This window comes from Asterias amurensis, chromosome 16, assembly GCF_032118995.1.
Source record: "Asterias amurensis chromosome 16, ASM3211899v1".
Taxonomy (NCBI): Eukaryota; Metazoa; Echinodermata; class Asteroidea; order Forcipulatida; family Asteriidae; genus Asterias; species Asterias amurensis.
In genome coordinates, this window is record NC_092663.1 from 9632015 (window position 1) to 9646236 (window position 14222).

Sequence of the window (14222 nt, forward strand, 5' to 3'; positions counted from 1 at the left end):
TTACTTATAAAATGCGAATTATCTTTTTGTACACGGCTGATGGTGATATTATCTTGGGATCCCCAAAATTATTTTTTAGTTTGCAATTAACTACCACTTAAAGCCATTGGACCCTTTCAGTAAACAGTATTGTCCAAGGCCAACACTCCGTCTATCAGTCAGGAGAAAATAACGGGAAAACCCACCCTTGTATCCGCACGTTTCACTGTGTCATGACATGTGTTTAAAATAAATCCGTAATTCCCGATATCGAGAATTGATATTGTTTTACTGTTTTCTCAAAAAGTAAAGCATTTCATGGAATAATATTTCAAGAGACGTCTTTCACCACTACCTTCTGTAAACCCGGTGTAAGTTATTTGTAAATCTGTGAACCGAAAGGGTCCAATGGCTATAAAGACACTGGACACTATTGGTAATTGTCAAAGACTAGTCTTCACAGTTGGGGTATCTCAACATATGTATAAAATAACAAACCTGTGAAAATTAGAGCTCAATCGGTCGTCGCAGTTGTGAGATGTTAATGAAAGAAAAAAACACCCTTGTCACACCATGGTCACACGAAGTTGTGTGCTTTAAGATGCTTGACTGTCTTTAACATTGGCAGATTTTTTCGTACACTACCTTAAATGAACACTTAAAACTTTCTCATGTCTATAAAAATCGCCTCTATTAATGAAGACACTGATCAAGATGTTTAGTTGTCAACCACCAGTTGTTTTTAGAACCAACACTTCTCACAAACCTCACCTGATTTCTCACATCTATCATATTTTTAAATTAAATGTTTTGGGTTAAATTGGCCATAAATCGGCCCTACACTGTAGCATCTTTAATAGCACCATAGATTCCATACCTTCAGGAGAAAGTTAAAAATGCTCAGAAGAAGACGGAAGGAAGAGTCATGATGGCTCAAGGAAAGAAAGAATCTTTTGTAGAAAGGTTTCTGATAGGCCCCTACATGATCAATCATCCTGTTTTGTGTAAGATGCATGTGCCCTCTTAAAAGGTCACGGTAAAAGCATCAGGTTTGATTACTGTCCGATGGCCTTAAGTGTACTTCAAAGCTAGTTCATTTCCACCAGATAATGCAGCGTCTGCCCTTTGCAACATTCATACTTCTCTTTCAAATGTTGCTCATGGATCTATATCTTTCCTAGCGGACATGAGGGAAGGTAATGTAGTATTCAGTAGAGTGTAATTTGGGGCCATTCTGAAAAAAATCTGTTTTAGAAATTGTGGGTGGGTGGGTCAAACGAAATAGCTGAAAAACGAAACTCAGAGATTTATCAACCAGAATCCATATAAAAAAGATCATGTTTGGAATGCGTGTATCATTATAGTTGGACCAATTTCCTTCAATATGCTCCATGTTGAATTTTACTGCAGATATGGTTAAAAAATATCTTGGGTTTCCTATAAAATCCTCCTATATATTTTTTATCAATCTATTCCATCCACAGCTCGGGTATCTATCTAAACATTCACAAGAAATAATCCGATTTCCTCTCAGATTGCAGTGGGAATGTTAGATAATTCTACATATTTTCTTAGTCGACCCGTTCCGCGCGGGAACAAATATTCCATAGTTGGCTAAAAAAAGACCTCTTAGTCGAAAAAAAAAAAGACCCAGCGCCTGAAAGACAAGCTGGAGGAGACGAATCTGCTTTTAACTTCTGACCTCATGATGCCATTAATGTCTGACACGTTTAAGAGGGGATTCATGGCCCTGCATCCGCGCAGCCTGATGGCCGTAAATGCGAAACACTCTGTTCGGGGCCCGCGGGGGGAGACAATGGACTGACGACATACTCCGGGGAATCCTCCACAAATATTAGTTGAGAGGTAGTAGTAGTATCGTGTACTTGATTGAGTTCAATGAATTACCCTCTCCTCTTCAAAAAGAGATTCTTCATCTAAAAGCTCTGCTTCCATTCCTCCTTTTCTGGGTGTCTTAAAGAAGTTATTAAATAAAGTAAAGACAGTATTTGTGGTTTTTGTGCTTTATAACAGAAGAAATGCATTTAGAAGCTCTACTTTTATTCCCATTATCTTTGTTTAAAAACCCTTGTTTATCAGGTGAATTAAGGGCAGCGTTTATGGGGTTTCGTGCTTGAAGAAAGAATAACCTTGTTAGAGAATATCTGCATGATGTTCTTTGCTATGTTTCCCATGGGAAGGATCAGATTTTTAAATATTAAATAGCCTACTTCACAGGTACAAAGAGGTCAGCCCTTGTGCTAGATGAATTTTGTTTCTTCAAAGGACTAAACATCATGCCTGTTAGAATGTGTGCTGTTGAGGTACAATGTGTTCATAAAGACAAAGCGAATTGTTGCAATTTCTTGTTGTTTGTCTACAGCATAAGAAGGCATTTAGCTACTGTCATCACAGCTCACACTTTCCTCACTCTCTGTAATGATCCAGACAACTTTAAATGTACTTATGTCCGAAGATTTTAAATAAGTAACCTTAGGAAAAGGCGCTATAAAAATGGTATTATTATTATTATTTTAATAAATAAATACAAAATAAATACTAATGCTGAGCGTTTAGAAATTTAGGGATATGACACAAAAGTTCATGGTTTAACAATGGGTAATATCCTCAACTGAACCTTTTTCATATCTGATGCCAGAAGTGAGATGTTATGATTTTCAAACTTTCAGACTGTTAAAGGAACACATTGCTTTGGATCGGTCGAGTTGGTCTTTGAAAAGCGTTTGTAACCGTTTGTTATAAAATGCATATGACTAGAAAGAGTTTTAAAGTAGAATATAGTGATCCACACAAGTATCACTCGAAATTGCGGTTTTCATTTTACTTTGTCGACAAACACGGTCTGCCGACCGTGTTAGTTCGCAAAGTAAAAGGAAAACGACGCAATTTCGAGGCAAATATGTGTTGATCATTGTATTCTACTTTTAAAACACCTTTCTAACCATGCATTTTATAACAAATGGTTACAAACGCTTTTCAATGATCAACTCGACCGATCCAAGGCAACGTGTTCCTTCAATGTTTTTCTCCTAGAAGTTTTCTCTCAAAAAATTCATGTAAACACATGTGGTTTACTTTTTCATTTTGTATTCTGCAGTGAAGATGTTGTTTACTCTTTCTTTCTGAACTCTGTAGCGAAGATGTTACATAAAAAGCTGTGGGTAGGTCTGTGATCTCTTCCGCCATGGTCTGATGGAAAACAAGAATTCAGAAGATGTTCTTGTGTATTATTTAGGACAGACCTTCTATGATACATGATGGTACCAGCAAAATCCGAATACATTTGTTAAATTTAATCACCAAGAAAAGTGGAGTGTTGGGATTTTTACTGGTAATGATTACATGGCATCCCATTGTAGTAGGCGTATAGTCTCGTTCTCGTTTGCTGTATATGTGAAGCTGGTCAGGCTTCCTGTGTACTTCCACTGGTTCAAGGGACTCCACTAGGTTTTCCCTTCCTGTTTCACAAGCGACATTGTCATTTCCCATTTGGAATAGTGTGGATTGTACTCAAGATCCTGGATCTGTGATTCTTCTGTACCACTTCCTCGTACTGCATTATCACTGGATACTGTGCTGCCATAGATTAACACATTGTTTTCCGTATTTCTCTTTAAAAAAAAAAGGTCTGTGCTGTATAATTCCTGGAGCCATTTTCCTTTGTGATTGTTGCCAAATTGAAGCAATTGTATTCAACAACTTTCAAGGATTGAGTATAACTTTTGTACTTTTATTAGACTAAATTCAGCGCAAAAGGATTTTATATACTAGTAGCGATCAGTGAGATATTTATTACGATGCAAAACGGCGAGAAATCACTCTCTCAGTCTCCACAACGGTCAAGCAAGATGCCCGGGAATACTGGTAACCGGTTCAACAGGGGAGCCGGACAGCATGTGAACGGAGGTAGCTCCTACCGGCGCAACATGGCAGGGCACCCCATGCCTATGTACCACACGGATGAGTTTTACCGGAATAATTTCTTTCGGGACGGCATTTACCGTGATTCATACAGGGACGATTACCAAGAGTTGCACCGTGAAGACAAGGGAATGAGCTTCCAGCGTTCTCGTTACAACCAACGTCACCAGGTACCTCATTAATTACAGTCTCATATAGTTCATGTCTTCTGATACATGTCCATTCCAAAGGTCACTGAGCACAGCCAGGCGTTTCAAATCTGGTGAATCAATTTGAAAAGGCAATCATAAACAAGGAATTAGACGCAGATTAAAATCAATTTTTCTGATGAGCTTTTTTTATTCTCGATGAAGTAAAGCTTAACGTAAATCTTGTTTTGCTTTTTTATACAGTATAAGCATAATTCTTAACTTTAGGAGTAAAAGACAGAGAAGTCCTGACAATTTTTATAAAATAATAAAGCGCCCCCCTAGCAAAAGATATTGACAAAATACCGAGACTGACTGACAACATACTCATAGGGCTAGTTGGTAGAGCATCGGTACGTTAATCTGGAGGTCATTAATTCAATTCCTATTCTAGTCATTTTTTCTTTGTTCAACAACCACAATATGTATTGCCCATATAACATACATGTTATCATGAAATGGCATTGTTGAGATTAAGAAAGGCTTTTTCATATTCATTTATATGTATATATACAAATTTGTGATGTTTTTTAAAAGCTGGGTAGTTTTTATTCAAAACGCAATACAGCGGGCACTGATATTTGAGATGTGTTTGTTTCATAGAGATTTCTGTCATCAAATTCTTAACAGAAACCCCTTCTGTGAAACAAACACAGTGTTAACCATATGCATTTGAAATATTTCACACTAATTTAAAAATTGTGCATATTATTGCCATTAAGTTCTGTTCAATTCAACTGGTAATTTATTTCCATATTGCAACAAGTATTTAAAAAAAAAGTTATCAGAAAGAAGGTCTGTTGAACAAAGATATAAAGATTTTGCCATTACTAGTTTGTGTAGTTACTGTTACTTTCTTCCTCCATGTTATTATTAATAACCTTCCCGCTTAAATCTGAATTCCAAGTTTTTCCCAAAATCTGCAAAACTATGATACATTGCCTTGAAAAGTTGTTACAAGCCTGTATCATTGACATCAGCTTTAGTTTACAATAAATTTACTGTGGCCAAATATCATAAACACACATATAACTGGCGGTTTAGTTCAATCGGTAGAGCATTCGTACTGCATCAGCCTTCTTCTCAACTCCCTAACCATTTATTTAAACATAACTTATTGTATTTGCATGATTAGAAATCGTCCTTCATGTAAATTTACTGCAGGCCCTTTTTTTTATACAGGAGAAGCAGCTCTTGAAACTGAAATTAATTTCCTGTCCATACTCTTTCTTTTTTTAGTCATTTGCTTCATTGACATTCTGCATTCGTTTTGGTTCTTCGTCATACCGACAACTGGTCCCAGTAACTTAGTACAACAATGCAGTCTTTGAACAGTAACAAAAGACAACATCTGATCATATATATTTCCTGACTGCTTTTGTTTTTTTGTTCAATTGACTTGATTGCATCACAGGATGCACATGCCTCATTTCGCAACAGAAAATTGAATCTGCTAGATTAAAGGAAAAGGTTATGACTAGGGTGCTCCCCAGGATTTTGTCAAAACTGTGGGGCATTTTGACCCGCACGCTGAATTAAAACAATGTCTTTGGAAGGTTTTATACTTTATGGTTTATCTTGGTTTTAAAAGGCCCTATTGTGCAATCTTGAATATTCCATGATTTTTTTCTCTTGATGTTTTTTGTGTGAAAGTGCTGAACTTGGCGGTAAGCAGAGCCATGAAATTGTGCCCAGCTGATTTACTCTAATTCACCTGGCTTTGTGTGCCATAGAAACTGAGAAAATAGCACTGTACTTGACATTTTCATGTGGAAGGTAGGACTAGAAGGGTATTTTCCTCTCTTAAATCAAGTTACATGCCTTATAATAATCCAATGGAGATGGTTTTCTTTTCTAAGATCAAGTTGCTTTACCCTTTCAGAATGAAGTTACATTTCTGATACCAAAAATACTGAAAATTTGGTTAGCTCTGTAGTGTAGGTTTCGTTTTAGGAAAAGCCATTTATGTTTGCCCTATTCTGAAAATCCTGATAAATCACTTACGAAGTTATTGAAAATTAAGTTTAAATTATGGCAATCCCTTTTTAGTCGAGCTGTGTATACAAAAGATTTCAGGTTGGACAAAATAAATTTGATAAGAGCGGGATTTGAACTAGAGACCTCCGCATTAGTAGCAAGACCACTTGCATGTTGATTGTTGATCCTGAGTTTGCAGGTTCAAACCCGCTCTAGCCAATTTGGTTAAACCTAAAACTATTCAAGATTTACTCAGTTAGTATACCTTGAGGGTTATTACCGAAAAATGACAATAAATACTTCATTTTGGATTTCTATAGATAAATGATTTTGAAAATTTAATATTTGATTTCCATACTTAAAATATGAAACCATGTAATACACAGATGGTTTGGTAACAGGTGATTAAAATAAAAAAAATTATTTTCATTTTCCTTTTCAATTTTAGAATGTGTAGTCCTTCACATCTTCTCTCCCTCTCCCCCCTTCATGGAGATGAGTACTTAGACTATAATTAAATTTTTGCTTCATCAAGTTGTTTCCAATTTGTAGCTCTGCTTATGTTGCTCCTAGGATGTTTCTGGATGTCATAAACACCATGGTATTAAGCAACCTCAGACCTCACTATTTATTTTGGGAGTAGAGGAACCCCAGACTGTTATGCAGCCTTAATCTGTTTACTCTACAACCAAAGTGTATTGATAGTGGTATGATGTATGGACATGAGGATTATACTGGAGGGTTGAGAGTAAACATGCATTACTCAGCCATTACACAGGGTGATGTGTTGGTGCAGACATGGAGGGGGGGTGGGGGGGGGGGGAGATGAGGGAAAGATGAGGGAAAGATGAAGGGAAAGATGAGGGGAAAGATGAGGGAAAGATGAGGGAAAGATGAAGGGAAAGATGAGGGAAAGATGAGGGGAAAGATGAGGGAAAGATGAGGGGAAAGATGAAGGGAAAGATGAAGGGAAAGATGAGGGGAAAGATGAGGGGAAAGATGAGGGGAAAGATGAGGGGAAAGATGAGGGGAAAGATGAGGGGAAAGATGAGGGGAAAGATGAGGGGAAAGATGAGGGGAAAGATGAGGGGAAAGATGAGGGGAAAGATGAGGGGAAAGATGAGGGGAAAGATGAGGGGAAACATTAGGGGAATCTGAGTAAGGCCAAATATAAGAAAACACCAGTTTTTCGGCCGGGTTTTTCCAAAAAGATGAGGATGAAGCTATTTTTTTTTTCTATTTTTATTTCTTTTAAAGGTGGCCACAAGCATTTAAATTCAAACTGGCAACCAATTCTTTAATGTAAAGTCACCACTTACTTGATGTAGTTAAAAGTTCTTTAAAGAGTTTATCAATAAAAACACAGAAAATTTGTCTTTTTGAAAACAAAATGTAAAATAAAAAATAGTTAAAAAAACATTTAAGTAAGATTTGAAACTTTGCATGGTGGGAATACGATATGGAAAGTTTTGCGGTAACACCATAATAATAATAATAATAATGTATTTATATGGCGCATTTTCCATATACATGTTCAAATGTGCTTATGATTGTCATGTGCATATGATTGTCTCTCAATGAGTTGGGGTGGTTCTGAAAAGAACCAGTGGTTTTCAACTTGACATTTCGACCAGTATTCTCTGATCGTCTTCTGGAGAAACATGTAAGTCCACTTGATAAAATATTCCAATATTTTTTCCAAGGACCAAATATCATTTCTGTCAAATATATTTTTAAAATTCAATAAATTTCAGAAAGCCACCAAGCACATCAAAAATGCTTTCGGCTGACCTAATGTTTATTTGCAACAGCTTATGTACCCACCAACACTCAGCATCCAGGGGCCTAATACATGTATATAAAAACCATATGTCATCTGTTATTATATCTGTGTATATGTTTGTACTTGCATCACATGATACTCTTGTTCGGTCACATTGATATTAACTCTCGTTTCTACTGGCCATTTTTCCTCCTACATCAAACTATGCTGTATAGTTTAACTGGAGCAAGCTAACAGACTGTATATACGTGTGCACTTCTGGATTCGTCATTAATATCGGACCTTTTCATTGTTGGTGGCAGTGCTTAATCGCTATTCTTTCAGAGATATAATTCCTTTTGCTAACAGTATGTATGGTTCCACTATTCTCAACTCACTCTGTGAAGAAGTGTGTTTCGGTTAACGCAGAAATACAGTCTCAGAATTCAAGCGATTGGAACAAATTTCTAGTTGTGTTATATCTGTATCAACAAAATACTCAGTTATCGCCAGATACATATTGTATATGTATAGGTTTCAACAAGAGAACACCTGCTTAATGAAACGTTTAAGAAACTTGAAAATTGATCTCTCAATATTTCTACCCATGACTGACGGAGACTCCTCCCACTTGAAAGTGATACAACCAATCATCATTGAGCTTTTTATTGACCTTTGGATCCCTCATGACCTCTTGTGATTAGTCCAGACCTACTGAATTGTGAACTTGGGCCTCAGAAAGTATAAATTGTGTGACGACTCTACGGCCGACGCTTTAAAATCAGAAAAGGTGACATTTTCAGGTTTATTGGTTCTTGGTGAGTTCAGCTGGAGGTGAAGTTAAAATGGATTCAATGTACATGTTTTATCTGGTAAGTTTAACTCATTGATCATTATATACAATATTCTAGTCTGTTTAGTATCATCATGCTTGACAGAAACCAGTTCATATGGTCTGTAAACACTCCCCTGTTTGCCACGCCCACTTTATAATTACTTGCATTGAGCCTGGATTGATTGGTCCCATTTTATACTCATTCATGTCACACCATTAGAATTTGAATCCATTGGAGAGTCATATGGAATTAACTTGTAACTGGAGCATCAGAACACTGTGATAGCAGCAATGAATATCTAGCTAGAAATGAATAATACATGATATGCAAATAAGCATATTCATGTACTTTTAGCCCCACCCACTCAAGATTTGCCATCAGCCCTTAAGACTCATTCACTATGCATGCCAAAGATCTCATATCAATTGAACACTCTTTTAGCCACACCCCCTTCTAAGATATACCCAATCAGACCACTTTGAAAGTTATGTGTACTACACAGTCCATTGCTACAATACAAAATCATGCACACATGTAAGCCCCGCCCACTCTAAAGTTTCCACCAATCAGAGACTCTCAGGTGGCCTGATAGACAGACTGCAGTTAGGTCAAGTTCTCCTGGGTTCACTTTCAGGTCATGGGATCAGATGCCATGGTTTGGAATTTATAGGGTGTGTGAAAGGACAGGTGATACGAATACCTGAGTAGATGATCTTTCAAACCCAGGTGAACACCTGTTAATTTGGGTTTAAAGGGTGTGTACAACATTGGTTCTTCACATTGATTTGGACATGACTTAAAAGGTGGTAACAAGATTGTCATGGTGGGAAACCTCCCTTGAAATAGTTTTGCTTTTAGGAAATGGGTAAAACAATTGTTCTTTATCATGCGTTTTCCAGCCAAAACCTGATGTCTGAAAGTAGGCCTGTATAATAATTAATACCTTTAAAGGATTTGGGTACCTTTTCAAAATGTCCATAGATTTACATTAAACTAACAGGGTTTGAAGAGAATGATAGTGGAAAGCCTCCCTTTAAATATTACTTACTGAGGTGCTGTAGTTTTTGAGAAATGAGTAAAACAATGTCATGAAAATACATTTGTAAATGATTAAAATAATTTTCGTCTCATGAGACGAAAATTATTTTTATGACATTGTTTTACTCATTTCCCAAAAACTACAGCACCTCAGCACGTAACATTTTCAGGGAAGCTTTCTACTATCATTATCTTCAAACTGTGTAAGTTTAGTGTAATTCTGTGGACATTGTATTTTTGTCCTACAAAAGTTTCATAGACCCTTTAAAGGGCTGCTACAACATTTATTTATTGAGATTTTGTTACCCAAGGTATGCCCAAAGTGTTCAAACCGGGTTCCATTTGGTTCATATTTCATGATGCATGATTTATACTTACATGGGAAGTTCACTTTGAACATTAACAACATGGGCCCAAACGCCTTGGCACTGAGAAGTGCGACACTAAGCAACAGTGGCGTGTGAGCGTCTAAACCTCAAGGGACACTGAAACACCACTAAAACATTTGCTATTCTATATGAGAACAATTAGTTTACGTATAGTGAAAATGAACACAAAATAAATCATGTCAGTTTATGCATATACATCATTGTTAACCATATGATTGCAAACTTCTGTGATGTCCCAAATAATCAACATTTTGCACTTCTTTTCAGGACTGTCTCCTGAATTAGTACTTTTCATTAGGCATTAGGCATTGGTTCATCTTTTCTACTTTGATTCTCCATGAATGTTGTTAACTTTGTGCATTCTTTATCATGTGTACAAAAGCGAAGTTGTTTTCAAAGATTTCCATTGATATTCCCAGCTGCCTTTGTAGTGCCTATTTATAACTGACCATTTTAAAATTGTAAAACTTGTTTGCAGACGGTTGTACTGCAAGCACTTGAATTCATCTGTTGAAAAAAATGTACTATAAAGATACCATCCGACCCTTTCTTTTTAAAATATTTAAATAAAAACATGTTGTCATATAAAGTAGTATAATATTCATGTTTTACAATCAAAGGAACACATTGCCTTGGATCGGTTCGAGTTGGTCTTTGAAAAGCGTTTTTGTAATCGTTTGTTATAAAATGCATATGATTAGAAAGATATTTTAAAAGTAGAATATAATGATCCACACAAGTATCACTCGAAATTGCGTGGTTTTCCTTTTACATCGTCGACAAACACGGCCGGCCTTTTATGGGAGTCAAATTTTTGACTCCCATAAATGGCAGACCATGTTAGTTCGCAAAGTAAAAGGAAAACCACACGATTTCGAGGCAAATGTGTGTAAATCATTATATTCTACTTTTTAAACATCTTTCTAACCATTATAACAAACGGTTACAAACGCTTTTCAAAGACCAACTCGACCGATCCAAAGCAAACATGTTCCTTTAAAGCCATTGGACCCTTTCGGTAAACAGTTTTGTCCAAGGTCCAAACTTTGTGTACCACAACTTCTATATCAAATAACAAACCTGTGAAAGTTTAGGCTCAATCGGTCATCGGAGTCGGGAGAAAACAACGGAAAAACCCACCCATGTTTCCGCGCGTTTCGCCGTGTCATGACATGTGTTTAAAATAAATCCGTAATTCTCGTTAACGAGAATTTATATTGTTTTACCGTTTTCTCAAAAAGTAAAGCATTTCATGGACTAATATTTCAAGAGAAGTCTTTCACCATTACCTTCTGTAAACCCTGTAAATTATTTGTAAATCTGTGAACTTTTTTTTTTTTCTGTACCGAAAGGGTCCAATGGCTTTAAGGTTTTGTTCTACCAAACTAATGACTTCGGTTAACGCTACTCAACATCCATCATTTTGTTCCGCGCCCCTTGTATGTTGTAGATACCATAAGAAAAGAAATCCAGTTTTACTTTAAAAATATTGCATAATATTTTTAGATGGGTTTTATTGAGTATTTATGTTTGTTGAGTGATGGCTCTGCCTTTAGGGCTATTCGGGCTCTACCTGCATTTGTAACAGAGTACTTAGGGTATGCTCACTGTACATGTACATGTACATGTACATGTACAAGGAAAGTGCGTTACATTTATGCATGGTACTGTGTATAGAATCCTGTGACCTCTTGTTGAACCACACACCATTAAACATCCAGGGGCGTTGTCAATAAACAAAAAAAGAAAGGCATTTGTGAGTTTGGGCTTTAACGCAGAAAGCTGAAAGCTGTTTTGGGTTCTCTAGTTGCAGCATACCATATTTTATTTATGATGTACTTAGCGATATGGAGAGTGGGTCTTATGCTGCAACCATCTTTTTCACTTCTTCTATACAAATGTATGTATTCCAAACTGAGGCTTGGGGGAAGGAACCCCACAGTAGTCTGGTTCTGCTGTATTTGTCTGATAAAGACTGATAATCTCCTTGATATAGCTGTTAATTAGCAGACAGTGTTCTGTAAACCGTTGTTCTAAGCAGAAATCAACAGCCAGTCACATATGTTTCTTACTTTTTGGCTGGTAACCTGTTTCTGCTGAGCAAGTTTTTTGTGTGCTAAGCAGCGTTTTTTGCCAAACTGCTTCATGAATTTCAGCCCAGCTTATCAACAATTTGAACTGATCTCACATTAAGTTTGGCTTGAAGCAAATCTCTTTGAGAAACAGCTTTGAGAAGACAGTCCAATGCTAGCTTGATAGGATTGATTTGTGGCACATCTCATTAGAAAACAAGGTTACCTGACTAATCCCAATTATTACCCTCCAATGTAACATATGTTCACAGCCCAGATACTTTTTTGAGTGGCTCACAATGGAATTTAATTGGTCTACTTTTTACACGTTAAAAGACCCTTGTTCATAGGATTGTAATGTCACTTAATTCTAAAGTGACAGCACACAGGGTGTGATCAGTCGCACAATTCTCAATGGTCACATAATTTTCTTGCGCACATCTCGGATGTATTCAAACATTTTTGGGAAGCTTGTTCCCATGTAAAATGCTTTAAATAAGGGAATCAATGTGTGGTGAAGAGGTTTTCAACTAGTGGTTTAATCCCAACGAGGCCTGGTTCTTGATAATTTTACCTAGTCAAAGTCGAGGTAAATTATAAAGAACCTAGCCTTGATCAAGGCGCTACAGCCAGCCGCGATCTGCAAAATCCCAGTCCCCATCACTGAATTCCGCCATCGCTCCCCCATACATAACACAGTGCATATAATACGTGTACAGCGTACACTGTATGAACACATACGTAGGTACACTTACGGTACATGGGTACTTCCCAAGTAGCGCCTTGATGGTTTTGTATCTGCCAAAATTTAGGGCGGAGCTCATTATGCTAATGTTTACTAACAACCCGTTCTCATTGGTTGTTGGTTGACCTATAAACTCTCGCTGCGATGTCAATCACAACATTGTTCTGCAAGCGCTCACACACATGTGCTTGTCGACGTATTGTAAACAAGCAGTGGCTGTAGTAGAGTTGCAATAATGGCGGCGGGCGAGGGAGAAATCCCTACTAGTAAAACAAAACTGTAAGTCGCTGGAAATCAGTGGTGTATAATTTGCAATACAACTACAGAAACTTTCAACAAAACATAACCGCGTTTAATGCATCAATCATGGGTTTAGAAATAGAAGAAAGAAAATTAGACCATGTGAAATGTGTTTGAGAAAGGTTAAAAAAGTATCCAGGTGTCATGGGTTTCCGGCAAGATGGCTACTTGGTAAGAATTCTTAGGTGTTGGGCATATGATAGTACAACACACCCCATCCCCTTGAAGCACAAACACAGACCAGATGAGATAAGAAACCCAGCTGTTTATTTTGTCTTAATGTAGACATATATTATACATTACGTTTCTCGCGGTAAATCAAAGTTGGGGATCGAAAATATGTGTTGTAGACAGACGGTGGAAGACGGCGTGTGGCTGAACAACAACTAACAACTACAAATAAAGTTCAATTTCATAAACTAACTCTTGCCATACTACTAGTACTACACTACAACGTTACACTTATAGTACAGCAGCTTCCAATTCAGGGACACATCTACCAGCTACGTTGTAATTATGATGCTAGTCCTCGTGTTATAATGAAACGCAAGACAACGGAAGTTGTTCGAAGTTGTTCAACACCATTACCGACCGGGCGAGTCATGTCCGGCTCACCTGTCCGGCAGCGCATTCAGACACCTTACAATCACAGCTAATATACACCACGCTCCCGACACTGCTATAAAAAGCACGTAGTAACAGCTAGCGTACAGCGTACACACACATGGACGTGGCATGATTGCTAGCAGTAATACGTCATTCTTAATCGCGCCTGTGATTGGCCAATGTTTAGAATGACACGCCCACATCATGAATACCCTTTTATCGGAATTCCGATAAAGCTTTACAAACCCATCAAGGCTGTTGTTTGAGCCACGTGTATGAGGTTGAAAATACAAAGACACGACCGTTCTCACGACTACGCTATACTGTTCTACTCGCTGTACGATGTATGGTAATGTACATTTGTGTATGCACTGCATGCGTGTGCCGC

At 37.4% G+C, this 14222-nt stretch overlaps 1 protein-coding gene across 3 annotated transcripts in view; it reads left to right on the forward strand.

The window, feature by feature from the left end:
• The window catches only part of LOC139948638 (RNA-binding motif, single-stranded-interacting protein 1-like), a 236093-nt gene that overhangs the window by 45036 nt on the left and 176835 nt on the right, over positions 1 to 14222 (forward strand). Inside the window, exon 1 of one of the 3 annotated variants that reach the window (XM_071946842.1) lies at positions 3491 to 4091. The exons of the other annotated variants lie outside the window; for them this stretch is intronic. Coding sequence (XP_071802943.1) covers positions 3798 to 4091 — 294 coding nt within the window. The 5' untranslated portion in view covers positions 3491 to 3797. Of the gene's footprint in view, positions 1 to 3490; positions 4092 to 14222 lie in introns of those variants that run through there. 3 annotated transcript variants of the gene reach the window in all.